The following is an 18,550-nucleotide window of genomic DNA, read 5'->3' as shown; positions in this document are numbered from 1 at the left end:
TGGAGATTTTGGACTAGCTCGTACTATTCAACAAAAGGGAAAAACGCACCACTCAACAATAGAGATTGCAGGAACACCAGGATATATGGCTCCAGAAACGTTTCTTATTAGTAGGGCAACTGTTGAGACAGATGTCTATTCATTTGGTGTTCTTGTACAAGAAGTTCTCTGTGGAAGGAAGCCAGGAAATCAAATTGAATTGACCGACTACAACAACAGCATTGTGTATTGGCTATGGGAACTTCACAGTAAAGGAAGGATCCTTGATGCTGTTGATTCAAGATTGAACAAGGAATTTGATGAGGAAGAAATGTCATGCATGCTTGTTTTGGCATTGGCCTGTTGTCATCCAAATCCACACAAGAGACCCTCCATGAAAACCGTTTTACATGTACTTACAGGGGAAGTGCCTCCACCGCTGGTGCCCACAGAAAGACCTGCTTTCGTGTGGCCTGCCATGCCTCCTTCATTCAAAGAGGACTCCGGAATCTCTTTCTCTAAAAGCCAACTTTCCCCTTTCACAGAACTCTCAGGGAGATGAATCTTTCCAAAGGCTAGATTAAGAAAAATGTCCACTTAAAGTATCTATTGTTTTTATTTGCATATGTTTGACCTGTCTATACAGCATTAGTTTCCATGGCAAGAAGATTGTGATTGCATCAAAATAGTACAGACACTTTTTTTCGGCCCTGTACATATAGGTCCCAGGTTTCATGTAAAAAGAATGTAAATTAGGATGTGAAGAAGCTTGTAATATAATGGCACTGTCAAGTTCTTCTTATGTAGGAAAATAAGTGTCGTACTTTCTTGTTCTTTTTTTGTTTCTTTTTTTTTTTTTTTTTTGGATGAACTTACTTTCTTGTAAGATGCCATGTTTATGGCAACACCTTTTTTTCCTAAAGTATCTAAATAAATAAAATAAGTTTCCCTTGATGAAAGAGTGTACTAGTAACAACAGTGTAATGAGCAACGACAATACTAAACATTAGTCCAAAAGAAAGACATTGTTTCACACTCATTTCTACGTCGTCCACAATTACACGCACGATACACACAATTATTGATACCTTCATTTAAAACATGAAATGGGGTGATATGTACCAACGAAGTGTGAGATAATTAATGTCATCTCAATTCACAAGCAAAAACTCAGGCCTTAATGAATCAACTTGGTGAGCCTCTGGTTAAATCTATCCTTCAAGCGTTTATTTCCAATTAAGACTCCACTTTGTAACTACAGGGTAATGACGCTGGTCCTAAATAATCTATTAAACACTCAAAAGTACACAACAACCAGAGCATCTACCATGGTACTAGAAGGCTCCATCCAGCCACCCAATGGAAAACGATTCTTCACCTTACATTCTCTAGAATTTCCAGAATTTAAAAAGAAAACGCATCACATAAATTTTATAACCATTAAGATATTGATGGTCATCTCTTGAAATCCCTGAATATGTACAGACATCGATAAATCGAACTTGTTCTTCTCACACAGGTAAAATAGGCTTAGGAAGGCAATGTGATGGGGAGAGTTTAGATCTGGGGTAAAAGAAGAGCTTACAAAGAAATTCCAGGAACAAACAAAACTTAAAGAAAGGAGAGAGATAATAGGATTGAATTTGGGACAATTCAAACAACAATCTATAGGTTCAAAGAGCTCAAGAATATTCAAATCTAAAATTTCATAAAGCAGATAAGTGCCATCTCCAATTACTCAAAAGATGGTATTTATAATCACCAGTCTTTTGTTTTGTTTAGAAATTAAACTCTTCTACAGAAAGAAACCACACTATGTTGTGTGACTTTAAGCTACTTTTGAGAATTCAAATATCAATACTTGATGATTAGAGCAAACCACATATTCTTGATATGCCAAGTAGTGTTGATTGCTCACACCTAAGCATAAAAATCCAAGTCAATTCGCTGAATAACATCGTTTAGTATCAATTAGTTTCTCACTAATAAATTACACTGGCCTTCCTTTCTTACAAAGAGCAGCCCCTATTCTTGTGTGTGAAACATCACATTGCACTCCACAATAAAAAGTTTCCCAAAGTTTGGTAGGGCAAGAACTGGAACTTCCATCATCAATATTTTGATTTGCTCAAATCCCTTTTATGCTACTTTAGACCATTGAAAATCAATTCCCTTCAAGCACTCAATGATAGGACTCGTGATATAGCTGAAATTTGTTCATACAAAACTTCTCTAAAATGATGCTAATACATGGAAACTACAAATATCACCCATGATTGTGGCACAAGCCACATTTTGATAGCTCGCACCTTCTCAGGAAAAATAAAGCCAAGAAACTCAAACTCATGGCAAAATGAAGAGCATATCCTCAAATTTACAAAGAGTTTCTAACCTGTAACACTATGCAAAAATGATATAAATGCTCCTCTAGATCGACTATATATCAATATATCTCAAAATAAACAGTTGGATATGAGCTCAAGAAAGGTTTATATCTCTATCGTAACTCATATGAAAGCGCTTGGGTACGTTAGAGAGTCCAAATAGCATTACTAACCACTCCTAAAGTCCATCCAATGCCTTATCATTATCCGATTTCCATGAGTTTAGTTTTTTCATTTAACTTTTTAGCTTATTTTATCTTGTGTAAAGCTTCTAAAACTTTTTTTTTAAAGTACAAGTATAACCCACTTTTGACAAAATGGATTAGACTTGAATTCTCTATGGTGTGGGAGGGAGGTGGGGCAGAGGGGAAAGGGAAGGGGAAGTCCTGGTGGTTCAAATGTTGGTCTATCAAAGTATGGAGGCAATCCCATTTCAGATACCATTTTCTACATCTTATATCCAAACACCCTTCAGGTATTTGACCTCTTCCTAAAGGATTTTAATAGTCCAAGGTGATTCAGTGAGAGATAACTATTTGACCTACAAGGTAGCCTGTATATATGAAAGAAAGATGAAAATAATCTTCATAGAGAAACCTGACTAATTTTTCCAATTAATTGAAATGAAGACAATTACAAGAATCACTTATCCCTACAAAGAGCCATCATTTACTGTCCCTTTTACTGGCGATACACCCATTTGTGATGACAAGTCAACAACCAATAACATTTCCTTATAAAGGACTTCCAATCTACAATTAATCTCATGTACCACCATGTTATAAACCAGAATCAATGTATCTAAGGCCAACAAAATAATCATACAAAAAAGAATATAAGAAATCTCAGACATCATCAGTTTGCAGAGTCAATTCCTGTATACCCAGATCATGGTACAAACCATGCACGAATTGGAGGACTGCACGATCATCCATCTCTTTCTTCACCTGTAAGTTGTCATCCAACAAATGAAACCACTAAATTACAGATTCAAATGCCCTACCAGAGTGAGAAGAACAATCAATGTAATGATAAACTGATTTGTTTTCATCTTGTTTTTCTTTATTAATAACTTAATTTCATCCAAAAAAAAAATCAATGTAAAGGAAAATAGTAACCATACTACAGGGCAATAAATTGACTTCCATAAGACCAATTATATTCAAAAACTCACCTGTATTGAGACACAGCCAACAACGTGACCAGGGACTAATTCCCAAAAACGAGCTTGAGAAACCTCCGATACATCTTCGTGGGTAGTAATCTAATGCCCAAAAATTAATACACTTCAATGAAAAACGTCTTTTTTCCTTCTTTTTTTTTATTTTCAGGATGTGCACTTAACTAAAACCCAGTGATCTAAAAGAATGGAATCACCTGTCTCCAGCATTTGCTCAAGGCTGAAGTTGGAATACTAAGTGGTGCCATTTGAAGCAAGATGCCTCCAGTTGCTTTAAAGAGTGGCATGACAAGCATAAAAACTGCAACTGAAACTAGTCCCAAACACAATACTTCCGCATTCTGAACCCTGAAAAAAAGTAGAAAAACAGAAATTACGAAGGATATAAAAGGGGTCAACACAGGGGAGAGGGATAGATTCCAACTTTGGGAGATTTATCTTTTCGAAGGAGGGGCAGTCAAAAACTAAGCATGAAGAAGTAATTACCCAAGGGACAAAAACCAAGACGCCAATATCAAACCTGCACTGAGAGACAAGCAGAGTAGAGCAGCTTAAGATGGCCAAAAATAAAAGGAAAAAAAAATAGAAATAGAGCAAGGTTGTGTGCCTACATGCAACCATATGTGTATAATGCAAGAGAGAGAGCATATTATACCTGCGAATGGAATCTGCAAGAACATGCAGGCAAACTGAGTGGTAGTTCATATCTTCTGCATTTCTGTAGACTGCAAGCAAGTGTTATAAGAAGAAACCCTTTTTTCCTTTTCTTTTTGATTTCTAACCATGTTCTTGAACATAATGCATTAATACACAAGTAAATATATTCCAAGTTAAATCAGGGGAACAAAGCATAGAAATACGTAATAACAGAAACATGTAGCATACTTATGGGCAGCTATGCATCCCCATAAACTTAAACAAAATTTGAGCCATGATAACCTCAAAATAAATCTTCAAATGCAGCAATACTTACCAAGATTTCTGCGAGCATAATTCCGGAAGAACCAAACACCAATGAGGTTCACCAATAAATTTGTCACCGCAGAAACAATCAAGTAATGCCTATAAGCAGATGGTTAGCAGATGTACCCCAAAAAAAAAAAAAAAAAATCATATCTAGGGTCCATTTGGGATCCGCTTATTTTGCTGAAATTGAAAATTTTTTGCTAAAAGTACTATAGATAAAGGTAAAAGTTAACTAAAATAGTACAGTAGGACCCATGAATAGTACCCAAAAGTGCAGTGGGGCCCATGAATGGTATCAAAAATAAGTTAAATAATAAAATAAGCTGCCTTTTTTAATTTGGAGCCAAACGCACACCTAAATAAATACAAACACGAAAACAGGAAAAATGAAGATAGGTCCAATATGTAGGAAGCAAGGATTGGCTCATAGGATCACATCAAAATAGATTCAAAATGAGAGAATGACAAATTGAAGATGACGATAAAATTGTTTGGTAATCTTATCAAATCAGTGTTAAAAGAGTTTCTTTTTCAAACCCAAAAACAATAAGTGTTTAAACTGTTTTAGTGAGCTTACTTTTTTAAGCAAAACAAGCTCATCCAGACACACTAATGTGTGGCTGTAAACCCCAACTCTTAGTAAGTTCAGGGGTCCAATCCCCTGGCTTTCAATATGAGTGTCCGACTTACATCACATTAACTAATGTGGTACTTTATTTTAGTAATAATAATAAATAAAAGAAAGGACTGGCAATGCCAGCTGATCTATGACCACCATTACTAGTTTGGCGTAATCCTAACACATTTTTTTGTAAAAGATATTCCCCTTTCCAAAGATTGAGATAACAATTTTACAAAAGAATCACCGCAACATTTAGGTAAAAAGAGCTTGTCATTGAGCTCTGTCTAAGACAAGCTAGCTAGGCCTCATTTTGTAATATTGCATAAAGTTTAACAAGAAAAGATACAATTTTTTACATGAGGATATCCTGCTTAGAAAATGAAGTAGACTACAAGGACTCTCACATGCCTTATATAGATGTAACTAACATGCCATGAGAGATGGCAAGACCATCTCATCTTGAGACACAAGTTCACGATGGAAACATTCTAAATAGACAAAACCTTGTAATCATATAGCACATGAGCTGATATACAACTGTATGACACAAAGAAAAAAAAGTCCGCCAAGATATTAGTGTAATAAAGACAAATAAAATATAGACCATCTCGGTCATCAAAGTCTGCATAATCGACTTACTTGTGCTCAGATTCATCTTGGATGAATGCATGAAGTCCTTCCACAGCTAAGGAGAATGACATAAACAGAAGAAACAGCTGTCTACATAGGCAGCAGGACAAAAAAACATCCGCATGTTAGCCCAGATAATGCAGCTAACAAGAAAAAGATCAATTAATATTGTGATAGAAATTCCCATTTTACGAACGCTGTGCAACTTATAAGAGATTTAATTTTAGGTAACACAAAATAATGTGTCTACAGTTGCCATTCTGGACAATTTTCCATGTTCTAAAGCAATGCTTGCATACAACTTTATCTCCACCTTTGGGAACTATATTATACACTAAAGATAGGTTTTTTTTTTTTTTTCAGTTAATGCAATCAGAAACTCTATCTTCTTCTTTTTTCATTGGTAATCTACACCTATGACCTGAACCTCAACGCATTCTGTGGAGGAGGAAGAGCCATTTGAGCCAGGTCATTTTCACTTGTTAACTATTTCTTCTTTCTTGACATTGAAATACAGTGCTTACTAGCAACAAAATCCTCACTGAACCTCTATTAAGTGACAATTACCTCTCCATCTCCTCCTAGATGTTGTGGTTCCAAAGTACATCTTTCTATACCATTAATAACATTATAATCATGTCAACCATACTTAAATCACAGGCTTAGCATGTATCAATATATGGCATAGACATGAATTATTAAACTAGCAGCTTTGGTACATAAAATACTGCAAAACCAGTCTCAGTGTCCAAAACCAGTGTCAACACAATTATTCGTGCATAAAACAAAGCAAAAGACACTGCAATTCAAGTGCACTCAATATTTTAATCTTATGAAAGAATCATTATGTAATAAAGATTTTTTTTTTTTTTTTGGGTATGATTATGCAATAATGTTTAAAACTGCAATGCAGTGGGTGAAGTCAAATACTTACAGCATTTGTAAAAGCAGATAAGACTTCTAGCCTCTTGTACCTGATAGAGAGAAGAATTACAATGAATCAAATTCATTTCCATCAAATCAATTATATATAGTCTAGATGACATTATTGGAACATAATATGATGAATTTCCAAAATGTACATATTCCAGGGGGACAATTGGGATGAACTCATGAAAGAGAGGAAGAATGAATGGTCCAAAACAACAATTTACAGTCAACAGTTCTTGGCAGGAAACACTAAATAGATTAGATGAAACAACCACCCTACAAAATTCTCGCATCCATTCCAGTAGAAGCAAAAGAGTGATATCAACAAAGTGACAATAAATGGCTTTATTCAGCTAAATCAAAAGGTTCAATTCAGGTTGATTTTCTTGGTATGATGACAATTTTTTTATCTCACCCATAAGTGTAAACTCCATCTGGCTTATTTCTTGAGGCAGCCATTGCAAACAATGAAAATGTCAACAGGCCACAGCCAAAAGTTAAATGAAAGGCATCAGAGACCAAACCTGGAAAGACACCAGCAACCAAGACAAGGAAATTAATATAGAAAATACATTTAAACTTATAGATAAAATCATAAAGAGAAAGAGAACTACAAAACTTAAAATCAACAGAGAATTCTCTATTGACCCCAGGTGATTTGAAATAGCCTAACCATTAACATCTCATGTAGAATTTAGAAATGAAACAAAAAGAACACTTTAGAGACAGCTAATGAAGTTATAACGAAAAAGGAAAGAGAAAAACTGAGAGACAACAAAAACATTACAGAATGACTGAATCAACAAGCTCCTTATAAAGCTTAGGGGACTCTTTGGAATAACACAAAACAGACCAGCCACATATATGATCTATCAGGGGGGCAGTTTAAGTTTAGTAAACCTAATAAAGCCAACTACATGGTTCTGCTTGTTCTAGTTTAGGACCTAAAACTGGATTGAGTACATATAAAATTTAATGCTATTGAGCACGAGGAGAGTAAATTATAAGAGAGCAAGGGAGAGGAAGGGGAATAGTTTTTTTATATAAATAAAGAAAATAATTATTAATTAAAAATTTTATTAGAAAAAAGGGAAGCTCATCCCAAGCCCAAGAAAAGGAGCGCTGCAGTAGGTTGACAGCCAGCATAAAATTTAGTCATTCTATTATGAATGGAAAGTAGAAGTAATAAAAAAAGACATGTCAATTAAGGAAATAACAAAGAGTATGACTTCAAATAGAATAGAATGGAGGAAAAAAAATACATGTGACTAACCCTAACTAATCTATTGAGGATCCATAGCCAACCCCAAAATTTTGGGACTTAGGCTTTGTTGTTAATGTTATTGTTATTGTTCTTCTTCTTCTGTTGGATTAAGTGGAGGTGGGGGGATTTGAACACAGGTTCTCTCCAATTTCTCCCCATGGAGAGAACCAGGCAATCATAAATCCAAGCAATCCATGAAATCTACTGAAGAATACATAATTCCCTCAACTTAATCCAACATTCAAAAATCACCAAAATAATATACTTGATCTCAATAATAGATCTCTCATTGTCTTCAAAGGTTCAATTGTTTCATTCTCTCCGAATTGTCCACATAAGGCAATGTGAAGTTCCATTCGGAATAATTCTATTCCTAAGCCTCCCATACATCCCCTTCAAACAAGAGTACACTTCAATTTCCTTCTTTGGCAACACCAATGAACCCAAAAGCCAAAAACACAGCACCACATATCATGAGCAAAAGAGTAATGTAACAAAAGATGATACACAGTTTCAGAGCTACCCTTTTACATATAAGGCAAAACTACAATGTTGGTCCCTCAAGTTTACCCTATGTGCACAATTGATCCCTTAAGTTTCAACTGAGCACAATTGGTCCCTCAAGTTTAAAAAATGAGTTGTATTAGTCCTTTTACTAACTGCCATTAGTAGTGTTACTTATGTGGCTAACGGAATAATGACTTAACATTTTTTTAATAACATGGCATTTTTTAATTAAAAAAATTACAAAAATAAATTCACAAGTAAGAAATTGACAAACCAATACCAAATTAAAACCAGTATTACAACTTATTCTATAATTCACAAACCCACGCTTCAAAGAAAAAAAAATCACAAATCCACCACAATAGAGAGAAGGGGAAAGAGTGAAGAAACCCAAGCACTAACCCGCCGGAGACTCAAGCCCTAGTTGCCGCCAGTGACAGCCACTGACCAGCAACAACCATTGACCCGCATGCACGTTTGTCACCTCTAATCTTGCATACATAGCTTATGAGGTTTAATTCTTTAGTTTGTGATGGACCATCCAAGATTTGGATGCGGCAAGTTGAAAATCCAACCTAAGAAGAGTGTTATCAAGAATATGAATCTGGATGATATATAGTAGCTATCTTTTGAATCTTTTAGTGAGCGAAATTGCTTGGCCTCTAGCATTGGGTATGTCTTTAGGTGCAATCCAAGAGTCATGTAGCTTTTCTGGATGCATTCTAGAGAATAATAGTAAATGGTTTAAAGCTTAGAAGGGGGTTTACATTGTCATTGGGGGAAGTATTAATTTCATGAGATCAATCCAATGCAGCATCCATATTCATAATCTTCCCAACAAATGTTAATTTCTCTGTAAGCTTCACTAAGGACTAACAGATGTTATTTTCAATTTTTATGGAATATTTCAAACATAATGCTGCAGGTTAGAATATGTTGAATTCAAACTCAGTGATATAGAGGGTAGCCTTCAACTTTAGCATAAGATTGAATATTTATTTGTCAAGCAGGGGAACTTCATATTTATTTGTCAAGCAGGTAGTGTCAATTGCAACTACATCACCAAAATAGCCATATGCAACCCTGGCTCTTGCATCTGTCCTTAACAAATTCCGCAAACATCCTGTCATCATTGAGATCCATCACATAAAAGAAGTTCGGATTAATTAATTGCAAGTGGGTGAAGTAATTAAGTACTGCTTGAGCATCTCCTACTTTGAGCCTCAATTGATTGCAGATGTTAAGGCTTTCATATCCAATTGCTTCAATGTCAAATGTTTCCTCATAATCTAAAGTTTAAAAAGTCTATTATAAACTGGCAAAGCTTCCTCTAAATAGTTTCTTTTATTCAGCAATGGCAACCATGAATGGTTAGAGACATGTTTACATGAGGTCATAGGTGCATAGAGGAGGTTCTTTAAAAGCCCAATGAACCTGCAGATGATTGCATCATCTGCCAAATGCATTAAACTGTCAAATCAAACACATACCTAAAATCTGAATCATTTGGACAAGCATATTTTGGGAAAGGATAGCACCAAAAATTTGCCCCTAAAAAATATATAATTCAAACTAGTGAATTTGAAACTTGAAAAAGAACCTACTTCTTATGATCAGCAAGTTCATGATGGGATAGCTAATTCAAGGTTGCCGGGCCTCCAGAATTAAGAAAGATGAGAATGAGAGAGAGACTAGAGAATAAGAGAGAAGCTTTTACTCAACAGTTCAATTCTTGACTATTACAGTTGCTTATGCAGCTATGTATGCTTGCTCAATATTACATTCCAAGAATCACTCACTAACTCTCCCTTTACTCCTAACTAACTAACAGATTTACTCAATTAAGCAAATGGCTTTATTCAATGCACATGGCTAATCAGTAACTGGTTACAACTATGATTAATTCCTATCACTTATCAAGTCCATACAACAGTCAAGGTGAGCTGGAGCCTGGATTATATAAAGCAATGCAGTAGTCATCAACTACTTAGTGTGTCCTAGATCAGCTTACGCAGCTGCCACTAACACCTCATGCCACAGATACCTAAAACTCGATCAAAGTCAAGCCTTCTCAGAATATATCTATGTATAGATTTACCCAATTCAAAAAACCCAACTTGGGAACGTGCTAGAAGTTTACTCACAACTCACAAGAGACACTAAATCTGTATCCACAACCCTGTATCTCTTTCAATCTGCAAAACCATTTTGAGCAAAGCCAGAAATAAATGCACCCCAAGATATGACATTCTTATAAGGCATCTTCTTGAAACATGACAAGCAAGCTTCAAATGTCCATTCTTGGCATACATATCCACAAGCTAGATAGTGTTGAAGAAGCACAAAAAATTAATAGCTCCTCCATTTTTTGTGCTTCTTCAGCACTTCCTAAACTATCTTACCAATCACAAAATTGTCTCATGTTTATAAAATAAAATATTAATAGCTCCTCCATTTTAATTGTCAACTTTCTCTCCACATCACTCAATGCCAGATTACAATTTGTAAAAATGTATAGTCCAAACCAGTAGCTAATCCTTCAAAGAAATCCATCAAAAGGTTCTTAACAGAATCAGAAGCTTTGACCAGAACCTTGAACATGGTCAGATTATGAATATGGATGCTGCAATGGATTGATCTCATGAAATTAATACTTCCACCAATGACAATGTAAATCCCCTTCTAAGCTTTAAACCATTTACTATTATTCTCTAGAATGCATCCAAAAAAGCTTCATGACTCTTGGATTGCACCTAAAGACATACCCAATGCCAGAGGCCAAGCAATTTCGCTCACTAAAAGATTCAAAAGATAGCTACTATATATCATCTAGATTAATATTCTTGATAACACTCTTCTTAGGTTGGATTTTCAACTTGGCGTATCCAAATCTTGGATGGTCCATCACAAACTAAAGAATTAAACCTCATAAGCTATGTATGCAAGATCAAAGGTGACAAACATGCATGCGGGTCAATGGCTATCGCTGGTCAATGGCTGTCACCGGCGGTAGCTAGGGCTTGGGCTGTCGTCGGCGGCGGCTAGGGCTTAAGTCTCTAGCGGGTCAATGCTTGGGTTTCTTCACCCTCTCCCCTTCTCTCTCTCGTGGTGGGTTTGTGATTTTTTTTTTCTTCTAAAGCATGGGTTTGTGAACGACAGAATAAGTTGCAATACTAGCTTTAATTTGGTATTGGCTTGTCAATTTCTTACTTGTAAATTTACTTTATAATTTTTTTAATTAAAAAATGTCATGTCATTAAAAAAAATGCCAAGTCATTGTTCCGTTAGCCACGTAAATAACATTACTAATAGTAATTAGTAAAAGGACTACTACAACTCATTTTTTAAACTTGAGAGACCAATTGTGCTCAGTTGAAACTTAAGAGATTAATTATGCACACAGGATAAACTTGAAAGATGAGAATCCTATTTTGGAGAAAATGGAGAAGAAGCTTTTTGGGTGGAAGCGTCTCTATTTATCTAAGGGTGGTAAGCTCATGTTACTAAAGAGTACCCTCTCAAATCTCCCCATGTATTTTTTATCTCTTTTTACTATTCCTAAAGCTGTAGCGGCTAGATTGGAAAGTATCCAGAGGAATTTCCTTTAGGGGGGTCTTCTGAGGAGTGCTTCAAATATCCTTTGGTGGCTTGGGATAAGGTGTGTTTACCCGTTGAGATGGGTGGTTTGGGGATAAGAAATGTGGTGCCGTTTAATCAAGCTCTATTAGGGAAATGGCTATGGAGATATGGTCATGAAGTTACCCATCTATGGCGGCGTGTTATCTCCTCAAAATACGGCAAGGGTCAAGGGGCGTGGAGTACTAATGTTTGCAGGAGGTCTCATGGGTGTGGCCTATGGAGAAGCATTAATGAAGGATGGGAGAGTTTTTCTAAGCATCTATCTTTTGTAGTGGGTGAAGGTACTCGTATCCGCTTTTGGCATGATAGGTGGATTGGTGACACTACTCTAAAAGATCTCTATCCTAAGCTTTATGTGTGTTCAACGGTCAAAAATGCTTGTATCTCTGAGGTTTTGTGGATTCCTGAAGGGGGTACTATTAGAGTGTGGAATTTAACGTTTTATAGAGCTTTTGAAGATTGGGAGTTGGCTGCATCGAATTCTCTACTTCAGCTCATCCAAACTTGTATTCCTCAGGGAAATACGAGAGATACACTTTACTGGCGACTTAAAGGGGATGGTAAGTTTGACACTCAGTCTTACTACCTTGCGATCCAAGGAGCTTCGAATTCTTTGTTTCCTTGGAAGGGGGTTTGGAAACCAAAGATTCCTAAGTGTGTGGCATTCTTTTTGTGGACTGCTGCACATGGTTGGACCCTCACTTTGAATAATCTAATGCTTACGGGTCGCCCTTTGGCTAATTGGTGTTGTATGTGTTGCTGTGATGGGGAGTCAGTAAACCACCTTCTTCATTGTCCTGTGACCCATTCCCTTTAGACTTTTATGCTTCAGGCCTTTGGTATTCTTTGGGTCATGCCAGGATCAATGGCAGATTTGTTATCTTGCTGGTATCAGCGGCATGGGAAGCATAACTCGAACATTTGGAACTTGGTTCCAGGGTACTTAATGTGGATTGTGTGGTTGGAACGAAATCGTCGTTCCTTTGAGGACAAAGAGAAGACGTTGGATGAGTTAAAGCTTTTATGCCATTGTAGTCTTTTGGAGTGGTCTCGTTGTTGGGGTTTTACTGATTGTTCATCTCTCTCTGAGTTTTTGTCCTCCCTTAGCTTAGTTTCCTGATTACCCTTGTTGTTCATCATCATGAACTTCTTGTATTTCTCTTTTTTCTATCATTTATAAAAGTTTTCTGCTTACCTATCAAAAAAAACATTGTAGTTTCGCCTACATATAACACCAATTGACCAGCACAACTTTCCATTTAATAAGATTGTCCAATCAAAAGGGGAGAGGGCACTGGAATAGTTCTTTTTAAAAAATAAAAAGACAGAAAGCAGTAGGTATCCTTGCTCTTCTCCTCTCCTCTCCTCCAAACATAGAGTGTGGCTCCACTTCTCTTCCTCTTTTTAATATCTTTGGTATTGGACTCACCCTAACTCTACCAAGAAAACCAGCTTTGCAACCTAAATTCAAAACCCATATACATCTACTTGTTGGATTTTTCTGAGCAGCCATGTTTACATGGCAAGAGAAATTCACATTATTCTCTTTAATTTTTATAATTATGGCACCATAAGTGAAATGGCAAATTACTCTTTCTTCACTTCCTCGTTGCCATAACCACAGGGGATTCCATTCAGATTTTGTCTTATGCTTCCCCTACATTTTCTTGTCTTTTTCTAAGAACACTCTTACATCTGTGAAAGTTTCCATCACTCTAGCTTGGCATTCCCAATCAGTTTGCAACGAATATATGGACAAACTTCTTGTTCTTCCAAAAATTGTTAACAGCAACAATTGATAAGTTGGAAATAGAGAAAATATCAGCAATAAATAAGACTAAGGAAGGTTTATACGAAACAGCATTTACAATAGAACTAGAATCTCATCAATATTTTGAAACAAACAGAAATCAAATTAAATGGTATCCCCAAATAGATTGGCCAACAATTGAGAAAATTGTTAGACTATTCTAAAAAGTAACAGCAAAAACATAAACATATACAAAGTTTTAAACTTTTTAAACCCAATTTCAGTTGCATTGGATTATCATATTTCAGCTAAACACAATCATATTCACAGCTTATAGGTACATAATCTAAAAAATCCAAGTACCCAACAGACTTATCATGTAGAAATTGCTATAGTGAATTGAAAAAACAAGGATTAACGTTGAAAATTCTTACCAACACGCCCCGTAAAGAGGCCGATAGCTAATTCCGAGGTGGAATACGCAACATTAAGCGAAATCATGAGGAACAACCTCTTCATGTACCTATTACCAGTCCTTAGGATCCGAAAAACCGAGGAAACGAACAACGAAACCGAGAGTTTCTCCGCCGGTCCTTTACTTTCACCGTAAAAGTTGTCGAATCCAGGCGGAATGTCTATGCTGGAGACGCTACGAGAGAGCAGAGGCTTCGATTGTGCGAACGAAGCTTGACGCGAAAACGCCAATCTTCGATCGGTTGAGCCGAGTCCGAAATCCGAATTCCTTGAATTCTGGGAATCCTTTCCCGATGATGTGTGGTACTTGAACGAATCGCTCTTGTCCATTTTCTCAATATCCCCCAAAACCCTAATCAATTTTCTTTTCTTTTCTTTAACGAGAAAAACTAATTCACCAAGAGAAGGAAAACTGTGACTTATTATTAAGGGCGTTGGAATTTTCAAATGATTGACTTGAAGATTTAAAAAGACCGTGATTTTCGAAGCTTCGTAATGTTTAGATTTTTTTTTTTTTCCAGATGTGTATGAGATTGAGATTATGGATTTGAATGGAAAAAAAAAAATGTGAAGTTGAAATGAAACGAACGTAATTGTGTTATTGTGATATGAAATTGAAATAGAATTGTATGAAGGGGAGTCGTTGGGCGAAGTCAAGTAAAGGAGAGTGTAGAAAGGGGTAAAGAGTTTATTTTTATATACATATACATATATATATATATATATATATATATTTATCAGACAGTGGCTAACGGTGTAGAAACTAGGGGCGTTTGATTTGTACTTTCAACCAATAATTTTTAATATTTTTATACACTTTTTCAATTATACATATTTTTATAAATACTTTCAAATAATATTTTTCAATTTTTAAATATATGTGCCAAACGGGAGCTACTGCCATAAGAGATACGTTCTTGAATGTATCTCCTATGACTATGACCGGGTCTCTCCCAAGTATCTGGGTTCCACTCTTTTTTTGCTTTAAAAATAAGAAGGTTCACTAATTTGTGAGATAGGTTTGTAAGGTGTAAACAAGTCGAGCCCAGCAGAGTCCAGAACTAAAAATTCAAGATTTTTTTATTTATTTATTAACATTAGTCAAGTCTAAGCTTATTGCAAAACAAGATTTTATGTTCAAGTTTAGCTCATTTTTTTGTTAAGCAAGACCGAGATTGTTCACGAGCTACTTGATCAGTTTTTTTTTTTTTTTTTCCTATATATTGTGAAATCATTACTAAAATATTTTAACTCTTCACAATTTTATGAATTTTTACTATGATTAGATTGTTTATATCATCAATAAACTATGAATAATAAATTAATATCATATGGATTTATTGATGAACTTGTACCATCAAATTTTAATTTTATCTATTTATACTATATAGAAGAGGTTTCTCCCTCTTTCAACCAGACTTTTATGTGGTTTAAAAATACTCTCACTAATAAATGGTAACTTCATTAGAAATAAGGTCATAAATATCAAATAACAAATTTCATTCTGAATTCAAAAGGAGAATTCCTAAAATTTAGGATTTTTTTCTTTTCACATTCAAAAAAGAAATTATAGTTACAACTTATCTCTAAATTTAATCATTTTTATTTGTTTGAAAAATTAAAAGAAATATTTGTAAATTATAATAAAAACAAATTATTAACCTTTACCAAAAAAAAATATATATATATAAGAGCCTTTGAATACACGTGTGCTCAAAGGCTAGTCTACAGTGGCGGCTCTAGAAATTTTTTCCACAATGGACATTAAGAAACTTAAATTATACCATATTTAATAAAAAAGATAGCTATACCTCATTATCAATGTTACAAGCTATATCTCTTTCAAAATTTTATCTAAATAAAAAAAAATTTTGGATTTTTCATTTTGTTTGTAAAGGCCCAATATATTGTTAAAATGATCATTGGACTACAAACTTATTGTAGCCTAAGACTACAACTTTTACTAAACAAATTAATATGATTACTGTGGGGCCCAATAATTTAAGGACCAAGCCCAATTGCTCCTGGAAAATCCGAAGGCCCAATCCAAGGAGAGCTGTGGCCCAAGCTCTACAGTACAGAGCACAAAACAATTTTTGGAAGGCAGCCGAGGACAGTTTGGTCCTCGGCAGATCCTGAATCCCACCGAAATGAAGGGATAAAACTGGTATAGGGACGAATTTGTAAGGAGATCCAAAATACCTTGGGGAAGTTATCCTTACTACCCTTCCGGATAAGACCCAACACATGACAGGGCCGTACTCTGCAGCCTTATCAACCATACCCAACAATTCTGGGATTAGACTGATGGGACAAATATCAGTCTTGTAAAGATTGACCCTACACGTGGACGAAGGACAATGACCACGGACGAGTATAAAAGAAGAAAGTAAATAAATCTGAAGGGGATCCCATCCCACCGGAGAAAGAAAGATCACATGGGGAAGAACATCTCAACAACACCGGACTTCACTGAAGAAAATCCGTCGTTGGATTACCGGGGTAAGGCCTCAATGGTCCTCGGATCAACTCCGAGGAGTCCCATCCCATAGGGTGCGACGTCTTAGGGCTTAAATGTTCAGGCCCAACTCCTTTTTCTACCTGAATTCCTCTAAAGCCAGGATCGGACATCGCCCCGTGACCAGCGGCTAACTTTTCAAGCCCACTCTCTACAAATCATATTGTGAGGGATCTTTCGTACGCGAGCCCAACATCCTTATTGGGCCGCCAGAGAATTGTGTCCTTACAATTGGCGCCGTCTGTGGGAAAGCTTGCGCGTTGGCGCAGGTGGCGGTGGAGTCAGCTCTCTAGCAAGCAGAAATTTCCGGGATTTCCCCCGTCTCCGGCGACATATAGTTGTTGCTCCGACGTAAGCTTTTGCTAGGGGCTACGCCTCGCAGTGCTAAGGGCGCGGGCGTCTCTAGGGGCTTGCGGCCTCAGGCCAACTATCCCCGCCTTGGTGAAGGGGCTGGTGTTTGGAAAATAAAACAAATAAAAGAAATCTTACAAGTTTTGGACAGAACCAAGGCCTTGCATGGTCCTCGGACTCAAGCCTATGGGGAAACCAAGTACATAAAAGAAATCTTAGAAGTTTTGGACAGAACCAAGGCCTTGCATGGTCCTCGGACTCAAGCCTATGGGGAAACCAAGTACATAAAAGAAATCTTTAGAAGTTTTGGACAGAACCAAGGCCTTGCATGGTCCTCGGACTCAAGCCTATGGGGAAACCAAGTACATAAAAGAAATCTTATAAGTTTTGGACAGAACCAAGGCCCTTGCATGGTCCTCGGACTCAAGCCTATGGGGAAACCAAGTACATAAAAGAAATTTTAGAAGTTTTGGACAGAACCAGCCTTGCATGCGTCCTACGGCTCAAGCCTAGGGAAACCAAGAGTACATAAAAGAAATCTTATAAGTTTTGGACAGAACCAAGGCCTTGCATGGTCCTCGGAATCAAGCCTATGGGGAAACCAAGTACATAAAAGAAATCTTACATGTTTTGGACAGAACTAAGGCCTTGCATGGTCCACGGACTCAAGCCTATGGGGAAACAAAGTACATAACAAGAAATCTTACAAGTTTTGGACAGAACCAAGGCCTTGCATGGTCTTCGGACTCAAGCCTAGGGGGAAACCAAGTACATAAAAGAAATCTTATAAGTTTTGGACAGAACCAAGGCCTTGCATGGTCCACGGACTCAAGCCTACGGGGAAACCAAGTACATAAAAGAAATCTTATAAGTTTTGGACAGAACCAAGGCCTTGCATGGTCCTCGGACTCAAGCCTATGGGGAAACCAAGTACATAGAAAGATCATATGTTTTGGACAGAACCAAGGCCTTGCATGGTCCTGGGACTCAGCCTATGGGGAAACCAAGTACATAGAAAGATCATATGTTTTGGACTGAACCAAAGCCTTGCATGGTCCTCGGACTCAAGCCTATGGGGAAACCAAGTACATAAACAGATCATAAGTTTTGGACAGAACCAAGGCCTTGCATGGTCCTCGGACTCAAGCCTATGGGGAAACCAAGTACATAAAAAGATCATAAGTTTTCGACAGAACCAAGGCCTTGCATGGTCCACGGACTCAAGCCTATTGGGAAACCAAGTACATAGAAAGATCATATGTTTTGGACAGAACCAAAGCCTTGCATGGTCCTCGGACTCAAGCCTATGGGGAAACCAAGTACATAAACAGATCATAAGTTTTGGACAGAACCAAG

The 18,550-nt window shown here is 36.7% G+C and overlaps 1 protein-coding gene across 2 annotated transcripts; it reads right to left on the bottom strand.

The window, feature by feature from the left end:
* Nucleotides 1–2,947: 2,947 nt before the first annotated feature.
* Nucleotides 2,948–15,016, bottom strand: LOC115973700 (metal tolerance protein C2-like). Of its 2 annotated transcripts, XM_031093960.1 has the most exons (10): nt 14,286–15,016; nt 7,107–7,215; nt 6,696–6,735; nt 5,771–5,847; nt 4,517–4,605; nt 4,199–4,268; nt 4,030–4,068; nt 3,741–3,891; nt 3,538–3,627; nt 2,948–3,310 (listed from the first exon to the last, which is right to left on the bottom strand). In XM_031093960.1, the coding sequence occupies exons 1-10, from the start codon at nt 14,653–14,655 to the stop codon at nt 3,209–3,211; spliced, it is 1,137 nt and encodes a 378-aa protein (XP_030949820.1). In that variant the 5' UTR covers nt 14,656–15,016; the 3' UTR covers nt 2,948–3,208. The 2 variants fall into 2 exon arrangements, 1 of the variants encoding a protein (XP_030949820.1); XR_004087803.1 differs by lacking the exon at nt 2,948–3,310 and having other exon boundaries at nt 4,030–4,063.
* Between the last annotated feature and the right edge of the window lie 3,534 nt (nt 15,017–18,550).

This window comes from Quercus lobata, unplaced genomic scaffold (assembly GCF_001633185.2).
Source record: "Quercus lobata isolate SW786 unplaced genomic scaffold, ValleyOak3.0 Primary Assembly Scq3eQI_118, whole genome shotgun sequence".
NCBI classification, from domain to species: Eukaryota; Viridiplantae; Streptophyta; class Magnoliopsida; order Fagales; family Fagaceae; genus Quercus; species Quercus lobata.
This window is presented reverse-complemented; position numbering and strand designations above follow the sequence as displayed.